This window comes from Aethalodelphis obliquidens, unplaced genomic scaffold, assembly GCF_003676395.1.
Source record: "Aethalodelphis obliquidens isolate GAN/ISIS:26980383/991018 unplaced genomic scaffold, ASM367639v1 scaffold91, whole genome shotgun sequence".
NCBI classification, from domain to species: Eukaryota; Metazoa; Chordata; class Mammalia; order Artiodactyla; family Delphinidae; genus Aethalodelphis; species Aethalodelphis obliquidens.
In genome coordinates this window covers 2,008,909-2,028,941 of record NW_020838035.1, presented here as the reverse complement: position 1 = coordinate 2,028,941, position 20,033 = coordinate 2,008,909, and the positions used below count along the sequence as shown (strand labels likewise).

The window sequence follows — 20,033 nt, the reverse complement described above, 5'->3', positions numbered from 1 at the left end:
CTCACGGGCCCAGCCGGTCCGCGGCATGTGGGATCTTCCCGGACCGGGGCACGAACCCGTGTCCCCTGCATCGGCAGGCGGACTCTCAACCACTGCGCCACCAGGGAAACCCTGCATGCTTCTTTTGATAAGCTTTTGGAAAGTTCATCACTTTTCCAGAACAGACCGGCTTTTCATTTTATGAATTCTAGAGTTTTCGTTGAGTATCTCCTCATCAACTATCTGGACAAAGACAGTTGAGTGTGGTGTCCTCAGTGCTGGCCCTTAAATTTCCCCGGATTTCCCAAACCACATCAGTGTATCAAAAGACTTGAGCAGATCCCCGTTGGGGTGTTTGAAAAACGTAAATTTTCATTTCCAGACGTGTTCTCAAACGGGAGGAAGGTAAGTAAAAATCCTGTTAGGTTCTGTATGCAAAAACATGAACACATAGGATTAGGTGATTAGATAATAAGGATGCTAGAAGAATCGTTGCATTGCTTGGTTGAATTTGTACCCCTGGAGCTGCCATAACAAATTACCACCAAACTAGGGAGCTTAAAACCATAGGCATTCATCCTCTCTGAATCCTGGACACCAGATGTCTGAAGTCAAGGTGTCCCAGGGCCGCGCTCCCTCCAGAGGCTCCAGGGGAGGGTCCTTCCCGCCTCTTCCAGCTTTTGGGGGCTCCAGGCGTCCCTGGACTTACGGCCACATCCCTCCCGTCTCTGCCTCTGTCTTCCCGGGGCTTCTCCTCTGTGTCTGGGTCTCTCCTCTTCTGTCTCTTGGAAGGACCCTGTCATTGGATGTAGGGCCACCCTCATCCAGGAGGACCTCATCTCAGACCCTTCCCTTCATCACCTCTGCAAAGACCCTGTTTCCAAATAAGCTCCCGTTCCCAGGTTCCAGGGTTAGGAATTGAATCTGTCTCTTGTGGGACACAATTCAACCCTCAACTGGTGGGAGGAGGGTTAGGAAAACTGTGTGTAGGTGAGGCAAACAGGACCAGGCCCACTGTGGGTCCCCTCCCAGGACAGAGGTTGCGTAGGGTCCACATGGGCGATGTCGGTTTTCTGGTGTGTTGGTCCATTAGTGGATTTTTTCTGCAGAACGTGGTGCGGGAAAAGGGGGGGAGACCAGAGGGGGATGGAGGGTGAAATCAGAGGGAGTGGCCTCCCTATCATTTCTGTCATTACCCCTGTGATCCCCATACCCCGAGATAAAACCCAGAGTGGTTTCCGTTTTCTCCTTTTGTAATTCCCTGGCATTCCACGCTACTCCTACGGTCCCCATTCTGTGTGGATTTCCCCCCAAGTGTTTTCAGTTCCAGCAAACTTACAATGACCCACACGAACTTAAATCCTAGTAGCTTTGATTTTCCACCTGCTTCATTTACCTTATGGGTTTTCAAAGACAAAATAAGGTGGTCGCTTTTTTTTAACCTGGCGTCTGCAGGGCAAAGGCTTTGCCATGGTCCCCGTGTGACCTCCCTCCTCTCGGGACAGTTTGTGGGTTTGGGGCTGAGGAAGACGGCAGGTCAGTCCCTCCTGACCCTGCGAAATGCATTTTCTGTGCTTTCCCACACCTCACTCTGCAGTTCTTTTTTTTTTTTCCCCTCTGTTGTGACTTCACAGTAAAGTGATACCTTGTGTTCAAGGTGACCCCTTTATTTATTTTTTAAATTTTTACTGGAGTGTAGTTGAGAAATAGGTTTGTTTGTTTTTTCCGCGTTTTTTTGAGATGTGTTTGATGTATAACGCTGTATTAGTTTTGGGTGTGCAACGCAATGACTGGATATTCGTATATATTGCAAACTGATCACCACAGTCTATCTAGTTAACGTCCATCACCTCACATAGTTACACATTTTTTTCTCGTGATGAGAACTTTTAAGATCTACTCTCTTCGCGGCTTTCAAGTAAACAATACAGTGTTACTAACTGTAGTCACCATGCCGTACCTGACATTCCCAGGACTTATTTATTTTGTAACTGTAACCTTCTACCTTTTAACCCCCTTCATCCATTCCCCCGATCGCTCACCCCTCACCTCTGGCGACCACCGTCGACTCTGTTTCTATGAGTTTGCCCTTTTTTAGATTCCTCATATATATGAGATCATACAGTGTGCGTTTTTCTCTGTTGGACTTATTTCACTTAGCCTAATGCTCTCGGGGCTCATCCGTGATGTCCCAAGTGGCAGGATTTCCTTCATTTTTTAATTTTATTGGAGTATAGTTGATTATCACACTAAGTGAAGTAAGTTAGACAAAGATCATACGCTGTCACTCATCTGTGGCATCTAATTAAAAATGATATAAATGAACTTACTTACAAAACAGAAACAGACTCACAGATTTCAAAAACAAACTTATGTTTACCAGAGGGGAAACGTGAGGGGGAGGAATCAGTCAGGAACCTGGGATTAACATACACATACTAGTATATATAAAATAGATAATCAACAAGGCTTTCCTTCATTTTTACGCTGAATAATATTCCATTTCGTCTCTTATTGGGCGGAGGTGGGTCATGTAACCATCCTTACCCACAGCAAAGCTAAAAGGGGGACTTTTCTACTTTCCAACGGGAGATATGGAGAGCTGGGGATGTATATTGGAGAGCCTGCCAACAGCGAGCAGGAAAGATGTTTGTCCTTTTTCTTTCCAGTGCAATAACGACTTCATACCAGCACCATTGAATGTTGGTTTGGTCTTTAGCGCGTTAAAGCCGGTCACCTTAAAAATTACAGCATGCTGGTTTCATCCGCCGTCAACAAGACGGTTTCCCTGTATCATCCTGTAATCTGACTGTGGTGCTGAGGGAGTTCCCCCATCTCTGCACTGCAGGCACTCTGCTTTGAGTTCTCAGTGTTTACAGCACACACAGCTCAGAGCAAAGCTTAAAAGATGTTGCAGGCAGAAAGGTAAAAAAATTAAAAAAAAATCTGTGGAGTCATAGCCATGTTGTCTTTCTTTTCATCACTAGAATTGTAGCGTGTGGTGAGACCGTTGATAACGTCGATCTAGTCATCTACCTGTTCTATCAGAGAGATGAAAACAGTATGAGTCCAGACGGGTTAATTTGTTTGCGTTGGGTTCACAGAGCAAGTCAAAGGCACAACGTGCACTAGAAGCCATGGCAGTGTCCTCAGTTCCCGTTCCTGCGCCCTTTGCCAAGCGATCTCCTGAAAACACCTCGACTGTGTCCATTCACTCTCCTCGGGGCCCTTCCCCTACTTGCGTCTCTGTGAACCTGCTTGCGCAGAACGTTGTCAACGCCGCCTCACTGTGACACAATTCTGTGTCTACTTCTGAATCATCTTTTGATGAGGACGGACTTTTTAAACCTGTACTGGGGCTCATCATTGGCTTCTTCTGGCACAGTTTCTTTCCTTCATGTGTGTACATCGCTTTCTACTTGCGCAATAATAAAATATTCACGATTGGGAACTTGCTTTCAAAGCCCAGGTGACGTAGCCACGTCCCTCACCCCAGCTGCGTAAGCCAGTAGAGGCGCTCACTTATTTTGCAGCTTGAGAATTTCGATTTGTAGCAGAGGCCCTCCCCCCAAGTGCGTTGCTTAGGTGTAACTTTGTTTTCCTCTCCATGTTACCATGTGCCGTAAATGGCGTTCCCAACTCTGTGAAAGAGGAGAAGGTGGCTGCGTGGTTGCGTTGAAGGTCTTTTTCGTCTTCGAGCCATCCCTGAATTCCTTTCTTCCTGCTTTCTCATCATGTTGATTGCCATTTTTCCAGCCAGGGAGCCCCAGTTCGTTGGCCGTTTTCCACACCTCCTTCCCCTGGGAGAGCCCTTCCTCTGCGTTATTTCTTCGATAAACGGGGGCGGAAAGGACAGCCGTCTTGGGTAAGCTTCCAGAGGGTCACACAGACAGATGTCATTTTTCTGCCCCCAACTTTACCTTTTCTCTGGCCGTAGATAAAATGCCTTCGGAGCTTTAATCTCAGAGGTGCCCTAAGTGATTGCCGGCCTGGGGGAGGGGTAGCAGCTGGACCCCACCCCACAGTGAGGCTCAGAGGATGAAGAAGGGCTGGTGGGAGACCACAGAGGAGGAGACATTGGGTTGACAGTGTCACAGCATATGGTACACAAGAGGGTTTGATTTCCTTTTACATTTATGCTGTTGATTTCCTTTCATGTTTGCACTTTTTAAATTTTTCTCTCTGTTAGTATCTGCATCACTTGGTTCTAACCCTTGGCAAGTTTTAACAGAAACACTGCGTTTAGCTGGCGTTAATGGCTTAAAGGAAGCAGCTTGTGAGGAGGGGTGTGTCACACTTAGCCTTTTCTGTTTTGTTTTGTTTTAACAGGACGGTGGCGATCACCAACACGTGTACTAGAGTTTTGAGTTTATTAGCCTCTCATACAGTGCTTTGTGGGATAAAGAGGAACCAGGCAGGGATACTCACAAGTTTTCATGGAAAGAGTTATCTTCTGATTTTTTATTTTTTAATCCAATTTTTAAAATTGAAGTAGAGTTAATTCGCAATGTTGCGTTAGCTTCAGGCGCACAGCAGAGTGATGCGGTTATATATATGCATATCTATTCTTTTTCAGGTTCTTTCCTATTATAGGTTATTATAAGGTGTTGAGTAGAGTTTCCTGTGCTCTACAGTAGGTCCTCGTTGTTCACCTGTTTTATATATAGTAGTGTGTATCTGCTAATCCCAAGCTCCTAATTTATCTCTCCCCACCCCCTGCTCTCCCCTCCGGTAACCGTAAGTTTATTTTCTATGTCTTGTCTTGATTTAGAAAATCTAAAGAAAAAGACACGTCGAAGGAATGTATTTAGCATCCTTTTCCATTCTGCCTTTCCCTGTGTGTGTGTGTGTGCGCGCGTTTCCTCTGGGATGACTCATTTGCAGAAAGCATGGCCAGTCGCCCCTATTAAAGAACAATTCGGGGGCAGTGATCCTGTGTGTGTGTCGGTTCAGTTGACCGTTCCAGACAGGTGCCCGTCACCCAGCCCTCGCACCAGGTGCATCGCCCATTACTGAGCTGTCCGAGCCTCCAGGCTGTCTTGAGGTCGGGGTGCTGGTCTCCCGTCCTGGGGGCCGTGGCTGCTGACACCGCGTCTCCCCACTGCAGGTACGGGGACGTTCGGTCGCGTGCAGCTGGTCCGCGAGAAGCAGAGCACACGTTTCTTCGCCCTGAAGGTGATGAGTATCCCGGACGTCATCCGCCTGAAGCAGGAACAGCATGTGCACAACGAGAAATCCGTGCTGAAGGAAGTCAGCCACCCGTTCCTGGTCAAGCTGTGAGTCCCCTTCGCCGGGGCCCCACCCTCCCGGCCCCCAGGTGGATTTTCCTGCGGGAGGTGGGATGGGGTGCGGTCATAGCGGGTCACCCTCTGCTGAGACATCTCAGCTCCCGGTCTCGCGGAGAAAGGCGCCGTTCCCACAAGTGCCTGCCAGGGTGGCACGCCTGGCGGTGCCCCCCCTGCACCAGCCGCGTGTCCACAGGGCCGCCTGGGGCCCGCCAGAGGCTCTGTCCCCTCCTCCCACCCCCAGCCCCCTGGGCAGCCTGTCCAGTCGGTCTTCCTGGGACCTCAGTCACCTGCTCACCTCTGCTCACTCACATCGTTCCTTGGGTTTCTAGCTGGCCGTTCAGTGGCCCCATGTCGATGCCTCATAGAACCTTCCAGTTGAAGGTGCCCGATGTGGACCAAATGGATCCCTCTTTCTGCCACGCTCTTTGCTGGTGGAGGGTAAGGCCGTTTCCCACTCAGGGACCTCAGGTGTGGGCGTCCACAGAGGGCTCTCCGTCCCCATCCCCGGGGGCCCGCCCCTTCCGCCGCCTTCCTCACGCCCCTTCGCAGCCCCCGACCCCTCCCAGCCCAGCCTGGTGTGGGCCCCCCTCTCTGGCCTGAGTGCCCAGCTGTTCTTGGCCTCCCAGACTTGCCTCTTTCAAGGCGTTCTTTGCTTTCACTACAGCCGTAGTGATCCCTTCACCCACACGGCCCTCCGATGACCTGCGTCTCTGCTGACACATCCTCAGGGAATGACCCCAGGGGCTCAGTGGCCTAGAAACGGCTCATCCCGGGCTCTGCCTCTGCCTCTGGCTCTTCTCAGACGCTCTTGCCTCCATCCCAGGAAAGTGACCTGCAGGAGGAGGTGGGAGGTACCATCCATGTTGTCACCGCAGGGCCACCCGCCCCCGCCTGGTGCCCCCTTCATCTGCCTCTCCCCACCCCCCGCCTCTCCCACCTCACCCTCACCTGCCTTTCCTCTGCGATGCACCTGCCTGTTCACAGAGACAGGCGCCTGCACCCTGCTCTTGGAGCACCTTGCCTGTGCCCCAGTGCAGGGAGATAACACCTGTCGGCTCACAGCCACCGGAGCAATGTCCCCAGGGCCCGAAACAGCGTGTCACTCGGAGCAGGGACGGGCGGCATGTTTGACGGGTGACAGAAGGGAAGCAGCTGACTTCTTGTCTTACTTTCCTTTTATGAAGCCCAGTGGCCGTGTTGGGCCAGTGTGGACGGGTCAGTAGAGTCTCATGCTGTTGAGTCATTAAAATCGAAACAAAAAAAGAACTTAGCCGGTGCAGCAGAACCACCACCCCTCCCTGTTCAGGTCTGAGTCTCCTCTTCGCTGGGAGGTGGTGGGGAGATGGGTAGAAAATCTCATGCGTGTACATCTTCTTCTGGAAAGAAGAAAAGCTTCTACTTCTGGTGTCTCTTCTAGAAACTGAAATAGTGATTCTGGATGATGACTTCAGTTGGCTAGGGTGTTCAGTACACGTTCTGTACAGGAGATGTGGACTCCTTCATCTGTTGCCAAGTCATTCTCAGGTGATTTGGGAGAACGGTCTTGGGCTTTTACCAAATACAGGAAGTCTCAAGCCAGGACCCCAGGGTGTGTCCCCGAGGGTGCTTTGTGGCTGAGTTTTCCCAGGAAGATGGGGCACCTGGCCGCTGGGTTCCGGTTTGCTCTGGAAACCAAGTGGCGTGATCGGTTACGTGTCTGCAGTGACATTAGGAGAACACGGAAGAGAAGCAGGTGGAATTGATGGTGAAAACGAAAAGTCTGAAACATTGGCGTCGAGAACACACAAGTTTGGAGAAGAGGGAAGAAGGCAGTGGGAGGAGTGCTTCCCAGGGCTGTGCGTGGGTGGTGGGCATGCCGCCCGGCGGCTGGCGGGGTTGCTGAGGTCACCTCAACGCATATGTTCTGGGATCAGGCATGTCCCCCTGGAAACATTAGGGTGATGCTATAGGGAACCTTGGGGGATGGCTTCCATTCTGGGAACTCCACCTTGTTGTGGGTTGAATTGTGTGTCGTGTCCCCCCGCCACCCCTGCAAAAGATACGTTGATGTCCTGACCCCCAGTACCCGTGAATGTGACCTTATTTGGAAGTTGGGGCTTTGTAGGTGTCATCAAGATGGAGGTCGAGGTCCTATAGGAGTAAGGTGGGTTCTCCATCTGATGTGATGGGTGCCCTCGTACCAAGTGGAGACGACACACAAAGACACACAGAGAGGAGACGGCCACGTGAAGACAGAGGTGGAGATTGGGGGTGATGCGGCCATAAGCCGAGGAGCCCCAGGGATTGCTGGCAACCACCAGAAGCTATGGAAGAAGCTAGGACGGATCCTTCCCTGGAGATTCTAGAAGGAACCACCAACACCCTGATCTTGCACTTCTGGCCTCCAGAACTATGACAGGATGCATTTCTGTTGTTTAAGCCACCCAGTTTGTGGTCTTCTGTTACGGCAGCCCCAGCAAAGTACCACACACCCCGTCGTCTCCTGGAGTGGGCACCAGCCTAGGGGGTGCTTTCTAACTACGTCAGAGGAGTCCCCAGGATAGAATCCTTGAGCTTTGGGAAGTTAAAAGGGAGTAGGGAAGAGGAGGACCGTGAAAAACGGAGCTTTAGTCAGACAACTCTGCTTCCTTGACTCCTGGACAGCTAATCAGGCGGCCTCCTCATCAGGTAGGGTAGACTGCCGAACCCAGAGGGACGCAGACTGTGTATTCCGACGTGCTGTGCTTTTGGATAAGTACCTGAATTGTTTCCATCACAAAGGCTGTAAGCCCTAGTTTCAGTGGGATGGAATTTGACCCCAGGTTATCTAAATCGGGTTTTCTCTAATTTTAAAGAGTGTGACCTCTCTGCACTGTGGTAGCTCTGTAATCTGACAGTCTCTTTGCTACCTTGATATTCCTGTTGCCATACTGGGTGCAGGCACACCTCAGTGTAGTCTTTTTATATGTCAGGTCCAACTGTGCTACGGCCAACAGGCAGGAACTTTTCCTGGTCCTTTAGTCCGCAAGGCTGTCCTCTGCATGTCTGTGTCCTGGCCTTGTCTTCCTATAAGGACCCCAGCCCTACGGGACCAGGACCCAGCCTAGTGACCTCATTTCACGTTCATCCCCTTTTTAAAGACCCCATCTCTAAATCCAGCCACATGCTGAGGTCCTGGGGGTTAGGACTTCAGCATAGAGATTTTGGGGTGGACACTACTACTTAGTGACTTGCTAAGTGCAGGTCTTTCAGTGCACAGGGGTCTTATTATAAAGTACTTGTAGCCTTTGGAAGTTTTCTGTGCACTATCACTTGAGGGACCCGGCGGTGTTTGAAAACTGGGATTGAATTGATCCAGGGTCAGCAGACTCTAGAGGTGCCCCACACGTAATGGGGAGAGCGCTGTATCTGACCAGCCCCGCGAACAGGGGGAGTGGGGTGCCCAGGGCCACTGGATGGGGCACCAGATTTAGTGGGAAGAGACCACGAGGGAAGCAGGTATCGAATCCCCCCAGCTGTGCAGTTTCTCTTGGAAATGAGTTGCTTCTCCCAACATCTGCCTTTCATACCATCCAGAAGTGTTGAGTGAGCCTTACTCATGTTCCCGTGAAGCCACATGGAATACCGATGACCCCGGGTATCACGCCGAACAAAGACTCAAGTTTCAACTTCCACGTGAACGGTTTGGCACGTTCGCCCACGGTGTCATTAGCGTGCGGTATTTGAAGTGCTACTGGCTGCGTTGTTGAAAGTCGGCCAGGACGTTCATTACGTCCACATCAGAGAATACATTCTGTTCTGGGATAAAGCCATCCTGAAGGCCGGTTCAGCCAGCGTAGAGATAATTTCAGAAGAGCTGACAAACTCAGTGTAGAAGGATTGTGTTACAGTCAAGGTGTCCCGGGGAGGAAGGCTTGTGTCCCGCCCCTAGACCAGGACCCTGTGTCTGCTCCCTGCCCTTTGTGCGTCTAGAAATCGCTGGCATCTTAGAGTTGGTGGGATCCAGGACAGGCATTCTCACCTGGGCGCCACTGACATTGGGGACGGGAAATTCTTTGTGGTGGCGGCTCTCCTGTGTAGTAGAGGAGGTCTAGCAGCATCCCTGGTGTCTACCCACTGGATGCCAGGAGCACACTCCCTCCGTGGTGTGATGGCAAAAAATGTGTTTAGACGTTGACAGAAAATGTCCCAGGGAGTGAAATAGTCCTGATTACAGACCACTGCCTAGATAGATAGATAGATAGATAGATAGATAGATAGATAGATAGATAGATAGAAAGAAAGAATGCGTGGATGGATGGATGGAAGGAAGAAAGGAAGACAGGATGAATAGGCAGGTGATATAGAAATAGATAGTGAGATAAATAGATTGATAGGTAGATATTTGGGTAGATGGATGGGTGGGTGGATGGATGGATGGATACACAGATGGTAGACAAATGATTAGATAGGTTGACGGATGGATGGATGGGTTGAATGATGGATGGAAGGTTGGTTGATAACACCTGTGATAGGGGCACACACAGAGACTAGGTGGGTGTGGGTGCATTCTCACTTTCCTGTCCCAGCCCCTGCACGTGGAGTTCCATCGTTTCGTCTTGGTGATGAGCCTGTGGACCCAATAACAGTCCCAGTGCCGTGTCACTCATTGCGCAGTAGCTAGCCAGCTAGCTAGCTGGGCACCCTACTCCCCCCGTTCGCGGGGCTGGTCAGATACAGCGCTCTCCCCATTACGTGTGGGGCATCTCTAGAGTCTGCTGACCCTGGATCAATTTAATCCCAGTTTTCAACCCAGCTAGCCAGCCATATTTCATTGGCTTTCCGCTACAGATCTGGGTATGAAAGAACTCAGAGGTCCATCACCCATGGGGCACATCCTTCTCATTATTGGCGAAATGACAGCTTGGATCTCCACGTAGAGGAACTTGGGTCTTAGTCTGGAGAGGACGAGCCCATAGCCTAAAGGAAAGGTCTTTCTTCCTGCCCACAGACTTGAGTCTCGTGTGCATCTCCATGGCACGTGGATGAGTAGTTAGTAAACCTGTTCCTTGGCTTTTCTGGTAGTTAAGGAGGAAAGAACACCCTGTTCTGACTTCCCTTGACCCCTCTGCACTTGAGTTTCAGAAGCAAAAGTCCAGAAATAGCTCTCCTTCCTCTTTCACCATCGCCTGCAAGGGACGGCTGTGACAGAAGGAACACGGCCACTTCCCAATTCCTTGTTCTGTGCTTTGTCCGAACGTAACGAAATGTCCATTTTGAATTTTGGGGTGTCTGGCAAGATGGATGCTTATAAAAGGGAGGTTTGAATTCTCCTGATGGAGGGAAACTGTGAAGTTCCCCGTGAGGCTCTGGTAGATCCCATCGTGGTTGGTAAGGACGGAATCGTCAGCCCTTTGGGGCCGGAGATCCTAAGCCGCTGAGGATGCTGCAGCGGAATCTCGCAGAAGGAGAAGGCATTTGGTGGCTGACAGGTGGGGGGAATGCTTGGTGCAGGGGCCACGGGTCAGCCAGGAGGCTGGGACATGGGGAGGGATCTGAGTCCGCCTTGGACGCAAGGCTGGACGTGGGGGGGAGCTCCAGCATCGATGCTGGTGTGTAACTCAGGAGCGGGGGTAGGAGATGGGAACGGGCCCCCAGGGCACTTCTGGGGAGGTTAGATGGACACGCTGTGCGCCCGGGCACCTCGGGGGGTGCGCTTCCCTGTGCGTTCAGCTGGGGACTTGGGTGCGAGGACAGAGCACGAGGTCACCCCGTCCCCGCCTTCCACAGCGGCGTACTGGCCTGGCACATGCCTGGGAAGTCGGACGGGAGAGACAGGGTTCCAGGTGGGGCAGTTTCCAGGGAGCCATCTGGGAAGAGAGAGAGAGCGAACGGTCGTCCTTGGGAAGGCATCAGATGTAGCCACCGAGCGTTGGGACCCCTGGGGTCCACAACAGGGGGAGCCTGGCCTGGGGACGGGGAAACAAGTTCAGGTCCCCTCGGCGGGGCGGGCGGGGGGCACTGGTTACCGTGGAGCCGGTTCGAAAACTGGAAGGGATGTTCCGGAACCTCAGATTGCGCCGGGCGATGGGGCTCAAGAAAGGGTGACGTGAGTGGCTTTCTGTTTTCTCCTTTTGAATGGCAGAGTCCAGCTTTACGGCAGCATCTGGAGAAATTGTGACCAACTTTAAAGTTAGGTGTCTCCAGCTAGATGAGGCTGACTTTTAAGTTAATTAAAATGCCACAAGGGAGGTGCTCACTGCGGACTTTGCAAATAAAAGACAATAATCAAAGGTGGAAAGTGCTTCTTTGAGCTCAGAGCTGACGTCTCTGCCAGTGTGTTCCTACTCATTGTCAATGACAGCCACTTTTTTTTTTTTGCTGTTTATGGAATAATTGATTAATATGTTCTCTCCAATGCATTTTTTCAATTTTAATTTTTTATTCGTGGTAAAATGTACCTCACATAAAATTGACCACCTTGACTTTTTTTTTTTAAACATCTTTATTGGAGTATAATTGCTTTAGAGTGGTGTGTTAGTTTCTGCTTTATAACAAAGTGAACCAGCCATACATATACATATATCTCCATACCTCTTCCCTCTTGCCTCTCCCTCCCTCCCACCCTCCCTATCCCACCCCTCTAGGTGGTCACAAAGCACCAAGCTGATCTCCCTGTGCTATGCGGCTGCTTCCCACTAGCTACCTATTTTACAGCTGGTAGTGTATATATGCCCTTGCCTCTCTCTCACTTCGTCCCAGCTTACCCTTCCCCCTCCCCGTGTCCTCAAGTCCATTCTCTACATCTGTGTCTTTATTCCTGTCCTGCTCCTAGGTTCTTCAGAACCTTTTTTTTTTAGATTCCATATATATGTGTGAGCATACGGTATTTGTTTTTCTCTTTCTGACTTACTTCACTCTGTATGACGGACTCTAGGTCCATCCACCTCACTACAACTAACTTTAACTTCGTTTCTTTTTATGGCCGAGTAATATTACATTGTATACATGTGCCACATCTTCTTTATCCATTCGTCTGCCATCTTGACCATTTTTAAGTGTATAATTCAGTGACATTAAGTCCATCCACATCGTGCAGCCGTCCCAACCATCATCTCCAGAACCTTTTCATCTTGCAAAGTTGGAACTCATGGTGCCCATGAAACACTGCGTCCCCCTCCCCCTCCCCCAGCCCCACCATCTACTTTCTGATGAGTGTGACAACCCTAGGGACCTCCTCTGAGTGGAATCCCACACCATGTGTCCTTTTGGGTCTGGCTTCTCTCACCAAGCATCATGTTCTCAAGGCCTGTCCACATTGTAGCCTGTATCACAATGTCCTTCCTTTTTCATGGCTGAGTAATATTCCATTGTGTGACTGGAACACATTTGTTTATATCCATCATGCATCCACGGACACTTGGTTTGCCTCCACCTCTTGGCTGTTGTAATGCTGCTGTGAACACAGGTGTACAGGCGTCTCAGTCCCAGCCTCAGCTCCTTGAGTGCATTTTCAACATCTCTTTCTCTTTCCTGCCCGTGGAGAGTGCTTAAGCATTTTCTCTTCTCTTCTCTGCTTTTCTTTCTTTTTTATTTTTTTTCCTCGGCTTGCCTCATTCCCTTTTCTTTCTTCCTTTGTCCCTCCATCATCACCAGGTCACCACGTGGACAGTTTGGTATGATGCCTTCTGTCCTTCTCCCCGTGCTTAAAGAGCTCTGTGCGTGCGCGCACACACACATGCAGAGTGTGGCATTCTTACAGCATATTATTTTTTTTGCCTCTCACTGTTTTTAACTCTGCTTCGTAGAGATCCCTCCTGGGCATTTTGGGTGGACGCTTTCCAGGAGGCCGGGCAGGCGTGAGGGCGTACAGAAAGGGAGGGAGGTCTCTTAGCTTTTCCTTGGAGAGCGGCTGGGCCATGGGCCATGCAAGGTAGAGGTGGGAGGACCAGGGAGCGGACGTGGTATAGGGGACGGACGTGTGTGAACGTGTGCACGTGCTCCCAAAACCATGCACTGTAGTCACACTTGCTGCACACTAGACCCTCTAGACTCCTAAGCTCAGCTTCTCACTCACACCTGCTCCTTCCAAGCTAGACTCATCCACCCACCTGGCGCCTGGTCCCTTCTGCCCGGATGTCTCTGCAGGCAGTTCAGGGTCCTCATGTTGGAAAGGAATTCTTGACCTTCCTCTTTGCCCCACACCTCCAATCAGTTCCTCCTTTGGACTCCCCCCAAATGGCCCTTCCAGCTCCTGGGTCCCCCCCCACCCCCCGGGCACTGTTTTTGATTTCCTTTTCTTTGCTGCTGTGTTCACTCTCACCAGGGCTTCTGCCCTTTCCTCTTCCTTTTTTTTAATTCTTTGAACTATAGTTGATCTACAGTATTGTGCTCGTTTCATGTGTACAGCAAAGTGATTCAGTTTTATATATTTATATAAAACTTTTTCCCTATTCTTTTCCATTATAGATTATTATAAGCTATTGAGTACAGTTCCCTGTGCTGTACAGCAGGTCCTTGTTGGTTATTTTATATATAGTGGTGTGTATTTGTTAACCCCAAACCCCTAGTTTTTAAGCCCTCCCCCCGCTTCCCCTTGGGTGACTGTAAGTTTGTTTTCTGTGTCAGTGAGTCTGCTTCTGTTGTGTAAGTAAGTTCGTTTGTATCATATTTTAGATTCCGCATCTAAGTGACATCATATGGCATTTGTGTTTCTCTTTCTGGCTTACTGCACTCAATATGATAATCTCTAGGTCCATCCATGCTTCTGTGTCTGTGAGTCTGTTTCTGTTTTGTACGTAGATGCATTCCTGTTACTTTTTAGATTTCACATAGGAGTGATACTGTATAACGTTTGTCTTTCTCTGTCTGACTGACCTCACGTAGCATGATCATCTCCAGGTCCATCCATGCTGCTGCAGGCTGCATTGTTTCATTCTTTTTCATGGCTCAGTGGTATTCCACTGTGTATACACGTACCACGTCTTCTTTATCCAGTCCTCTGCCGATGGACACTTCTGTTGCTTCCATGTCTTGGCTGTAGTGACTACTGCTGCTGTGCACACAGGGGTGCATGGATCTTTTCGAGTTAGAGTTTTCATCTTCTCCAGACCTGCCCTTTCCTCTTGTAAGTCACATCTCCAAAGTCCGTCCACCTTTGTTCATCTGGGTCCCCTCTCTTTCTTCTCAGTCACCTCCCCAGGGCTTATCCACTCTTGATTGGAGACGGGGGCTTCTTTCTGACATGAAAACCCAACTGTCATCCTTTGTTTTCCAGTCCCGTCAATGACTTTCCTTCCTGCCGTCAACAAAATGCAGACTCCCTACGGTGCATCCACAGCTCTAGGGTTTGACTGGTGCCTCAGTTTCCAACTTCCCTGTATGTCTGTCCCCAGCCTCCTTCGACCACAGATACACCTGGGCAACCCTTCCCATCTTGCTGGGACACACACCCCCTTCTGTGTTCGGTGTTTAGAGCTGGTTCCCCTGCTTCCCACAAGGCTCATGACAGGCCAAACGGGAGATGCCCTTTCCAGTGTGTCCAAGATAGGACATTGCCAGGTTTGAAGTGGGTCCTTTGTTTGGTTTTTTTTAAGATTTCTTTTTTTTTTTTTTTTTTTTTGGGGGCCATTTTTTAAGTCGTTTTTGAGTTTGTGACAATATTGCTTCTGCTTTATGTGTTTTGGTGTTTCGGCTGTGAGGCATGTGGGATCTTAGTTTCCCCGACCAGGGCTCGAACCCGCACCCCCTGCACTGGAAGGCGAAGTCTCAACCACTGGACCACCAGGGAAGTCCCCGAAGTGGGTCCTTGTCCAGATGTATCCACTAAACAGAGAAAACCAGTGGGTGGTGAGGTAAATAAGGACGGGCGATCATGAGTTACTGGAGATGCTGCTTGGTGATGCTAACCGTGGGTCCCACGCCTTTTAGATCCACTACATGCGTGCTTTTCTCGTAGCGACGTGATAAACCTTGCTTTTGGCCCTCGAACTTCTATTTTTTTTATAGACTCGGTCCTGCAGTTGATGAGAATGACGGGATGAACAGATTAGCTCCTGCAGTTCATCCCGCTTCTGATTCTCTAAACTCAAGAGTTGAATTCCTCTGTGGTCACGTGGACTGCCTCCTGTCAGCCACAAGCACCAAGCGATGACTGTAACTGTTCTTGGACTCGTGATGTCAGGAACTGTTTGAATATTCGTTTACTTCCGATCGTTAATAATACCCAACTCTTTACAACTTCTTTCCATACAAGAAACCTCTTAACTGGTGGAGCTTTGAAGCAAAGATGTATCGGAGGAATTTCTTTTCTTCCTTTCGATAATGTATCTGATTTTCGTGATTTGGAGGAGGAAAGTGGCGTCAGGGCCCTCAGGACTTTTGTTTGTTTTATAGCCGTAAGTTCTATTCGTTATGGGGGCCTTTATTTGAAAAGTATTGCTTCTTAAGCAAGCTGATGACGGATCGCTTCTGCGTGTGATCTACAAAGGCAAAAATGACTTACCCGCTTAATATACAGTGGCTTTCGTAGGTATGGCGGTTGGTTGAAGGTTGGTTTGATTTCATTAGATATTTGTGGAACGAACATCTTCATCCAGCTTGGTCGGTCGGTATAGTTCTCCCCACTCGATCCCTTGTTTGTGACATTTGAGATTGTGATACGGTGATTTACCCTAGGAAATATTTATTTGGTCTTCTTCTCAGTTCCTGGCACAGAGTTCCTAAAACCCTTGCAATTTCCTAAGTGTCGAGAGCCATAAAGGTGTCTTGGAAAGCCCCCGGGTCACCTGTGGCTGGGGGCTGGTTATAGGGGAACCAACCCTTAGAGGGTTGGAACTGTCAGTCCCACCCTGACCTTGGGAAGCGGAGGGGGGCTGGAGGTTGAGTTCACTTCCCAGTGGCCAGTGAGTTCATCAGACCTACGTAATGAAGCCTCTATAAAACCCCAAGAAGGTAGGGTTCAGAGAGCTTCCGTGTCGGTGAACATGTAGAGATTTGGGGAGAGTGCAGCCTGTCCCCTCCCCAAATCTCACCCTCTGCATTGGTCCCATCTGGCTGTTCCTGAGTTAGCTCCTCTTATAATAAACAGGCGATCTAGCGCGTAAACGTTCCTGACTTCTGTGAGCCGTTCTAGCAGATGAAACCCAAGGAGAGGTCGTGGCAACCTTCCACCTGCAGCCGGTCGGTCAGAAGCACAGGTGGCCCCCTGGACTTGCCGTTGGGGTCTTGTGGGACTGAGCCCTTACCCCGTGGGGTCTGATGCTACCTCTGGGTGCATAGTACCAGAACTGAGTTGAATTCTAGGACACCCAGCTGGTATCCGAGAAGGGCTTGACGTGTGAGGAATTGGGAGCCGGATAACAGACACTTCACCCTCAGTTGCTTCCTGTGTCGGTCGACCTACCCGTGGATGAAACTGCAGTTCCCCTGGAGCCCAGGGGACGGAAAGAGAGACTGTGACCCCGGCCTCCTTCCCGAATCACCTGGTGTCCAGCCACGCTATTTTTGGGGACTGACGCACTCCACCTACTTGCTCAACCCTGAAAGTCGTCTCATTCCTCGCTCCTAACCCCATCTGGGTTCTGTCCTCACCTCCCCACGTTGTTCATTATCTGATGCTCCTGAGACTTGAGATGAGTTTGCCTTGGAACCTTGTGATCCATTGTTTGCCGGAGCTGGGAATACGTCAGGGCAGCTTCTTAGCCTGGTAGTGGGTCTGTGGGAGCAGTTACAGAAGTTACGCAAAGAGTGAGTTGCCTAGCAGCTCACTGATGCCCTCCAGGTGCGTGTGTGTGTGTGTGTGTGTGCGTGCGTGCGTGCATTGGAGCAGCAGAGAGAGAGGCTTATATATATTTCTCCTACCTTTTCAACCCAATTCACAGCTGTAGAAAATGGTCGTGCCCTTGCTTAGATATTATTGACTGTTTCACGTCTTCTTAAGGGCTCAGTTCGGCCCCGAAATCCCAGAATACCAGGCCTTCCCAGATGAGTGCTAGCTAGATTGGCCATCCGCCCTGCCCCAGAGAAATTCAGCAAGTCACCAGTTTACGTAGAGGTTCGGTGTACAAGTTCACCAGTCAGGTGTCAGGATCCTACAACAGCGGTCCCCAAGCTTTTTGGCCCCAGGGGCCGGTTTTGTGGAAGACAGTTTTTCCACGGAAGGTGTGTGTCTATGGTGGGCTTCAGGTGGTAATGAGAGCGGTGGGGGGGCGGGGCGGAACGGCGGCTCATCGCCTGCTGTGCGACCCGGTTCCTAACTGGACGCGGACCAGTACCGTGGCCTGGGGGTTGGGGACCCCTGCCCTAGAACACATCTCCCCGTCAGAACCGCAAAGCCCTTGCTGGGTTCTAAGCTCGCCCGCAAAACACAGCGAGGCTGTCATGCGTTTGGGGTACCGTGCGCTTCTATGCAAGCGTCACGGCACGGAACGTCCTTGCCATACACGTAGGTATGTGGACCGGAGAAGGAGGGCGGGCGGCCCAAAGATAACGACTCATCTCGATTTTAAATGACGGAAGGAGGATGGGCGTCTGCTCAGACGATTTCTCCAGAAAGCCATGTTTGGGGAGGAAGACATTTTCCTTATCCTTCCAGGCTCTTCTGGCTGGTCTGAGAATGAAATGGACGTGAGACAGATGAACAGGAGAAAGTCACACGAAAGTTGAATCCCCTGGACACACGGGAGAGACCCAGGAAAACGGAGTCACTCACAAACATGGTCCAAACCCTCATCTTAAATGCTATCATCTTCAGCTAAAGACAAAAGAGCCTGTTGGGGTAGTGGCTTGGGACTTCAAAGGGGAGGAAGGCCGTCGACATGGAGACGGAAAAGAAAAAGTTGGTAGACAAGTGTTTGCTGAGCCTGCAGAGACAATGGGACACGGAGTAGACCCTGATCTCCAGGCCCTGCTGTTTCCCCACCACGGGTGGCCCATATCACGGGCAGACATCTCTGGTGAGGATAGGGGTCCCAGGAACAGCTCCTCCGTGTAAATTCTTTCAGGCTATTAGCGAGAAGGTCAAAGTTTCTCTTTTGAGTCTTTGATTGTTTTCAGGTCGAAATAATCTGCATGCCAAGAGATACTTTGCGGGGGGGGGGGGGGGGAGCAAAGTTGTGTTCCACTCCAGTAGCAATAGCCACAACCCACAACCCCAAAGCACTCTTCCTGCGTCCTGTGTTCCCTCAAGTTTCAACACTGCAAATCTCGAGCCTTTGAGCTGTCAGATGTGAGAAGGGGAACAGGCCAGAGATGCACGGCTATATGGAACTGGGGGAAAAGCAACGCCTAGACGGGGCTGCCACTGTGCTTCTTACAGACAGGACCCCGGGCCGTCTCTCACTCTGAGAGACAGAAATCAACGGGGAACACCGAGAAAGAATGGCATGTATGGCAACCCTATCGGAGGGTAGCCGTCATCCCCCAACCGCACCCGTCGTGCAAAGAGTCTGCACGTGGAAACGCGCATGTAGAGAAACCCTTTCGTAACGCGTGGCCCATATTGTGCAAAGACATAAAAACCATAGTGCTTAACAAAAAAGCCATTCATTTGAACATCAGAAGAGTATGTTGTCCTTTTTTCTTTTTAAAAGGCTTCCCTTGGGCATAGAAAAGTTTTTCACATCCACAACGGGGGGCGTTTTTCCTCTCTGCAGCCCATCTTTTTTTTTTTTTTTTTTTTCCAAATTTGACCGCACGCACCGCAAGGCTTACGGGGATCTTAGTTCCCCAACCAGGAATTGAATCCGTGCCCTCGGCAGTGAAAGCACCAAGTCCTGACCACTGGGCCGCCCGGGAAGTCCCCCATCTTTTTGTTTATTGCATAAACTTACACCTTCCTGACCACTGCCACACTCGGTTATTGCTTCGTGATTTTCCTTCCAGCTAGTTTTTGGGTCATTGCAAACTATCTCCTCCAGTGCTTTGTGTATATATCGATACGGTTGATTACAGGCAGATCTCAGAGATAACGGTGGGTTCCGTTCCAGAGCAAAGAGTAAAGTAAATATCCAGAGTAAAGTAAATATCGCCGTAAAGCGAGTCACACGAAGCTTTTGGTTTCCCAGCGCATCTGAAAGTTACGTTTACGCTGGACTGTAGTCTGTTAAGTGTGCAGTACCATTATGTCTAAAGAAAAGCAATGTGGGTGCCACAGTGAAAAACACTTTATTGGTTAGAATTGCTCACCATCCTCGGAGCCTTTCGTGACTTGCTTTTTTGCAATAGAAACACCCCAAATCACAGATCGCCACGATAACGAAAAGGTTTGAAGTATCGCGAGAATTACCAAAAGGGGACCCAGACACACAAAGTGAGCAAATGCTGTTCCAAAAATGGTGCCCGTAGAGTTGCTTGCAAAACAGGGTTGTGACAGACCTTCCATTTGTTACAAATGCGGTGTGTGCAAAGCACACTGAAACGAGGCGTGCCTGTATTTTTCTTTATTTTATTGGAACAGCCCCTCCCAGCAGCCAGGACCATCTGGTGCGTGGTGCCCTGCGCATCCTCACCCAAGGACGCCGGCTCCTCCGAGCATCCTTTGTTTTCATGGAAGCCCAGAGGGACGCAGCCCTTTGGGACCAGCCTTGGAGGGGAGCACAGTGTCCTGAGCAGAGAAGATGCCCGGGCCGGGGGTTCGGAGATCAGGCACCGCTGGCACGGTAGCCTCGCGTTGCTTCACATCGTCGTCTGTGTGTCCCGATCCTGCGGGGGGACCTTTATATGCTTGTGCGTGAGTCACACTTCTGTGTCCTAATCCGCTCAGAAACAGAGCCCTTACTTCCAAAGAGCGTTTCTCTTTTTTTCTAC

General features: G+C 50.3%; 1 protein-coding gene across 4 annotated transcripts in view; it reads left to right on the top strand.

Annotated features, from left to right (window-relative positions):
- PRKX (protein kinase cAMP-dependent X-linked catalytic subunit) overlaps positions 1 to 20,033 on the top strand; it is a 90,351-nt gene that overhangs the window by 32,773 nt on the left and 37,545 nt on the right. For all 4 annotated transcript variants that reach the window (XM_027095461.1, XM_027095462.1, XM_027095463.1 and 1 more), the window contains exon 2: positions 5,087 to 5,255. In XM_027095461.1, the coding sequence (XP_026951262.1) occupies positions 5,087 to 5,255 (169 nt within the window). The remainder of the gene's footprint in view (positions 1 to 5,086; positions 5,256 to 20,033) is intronic.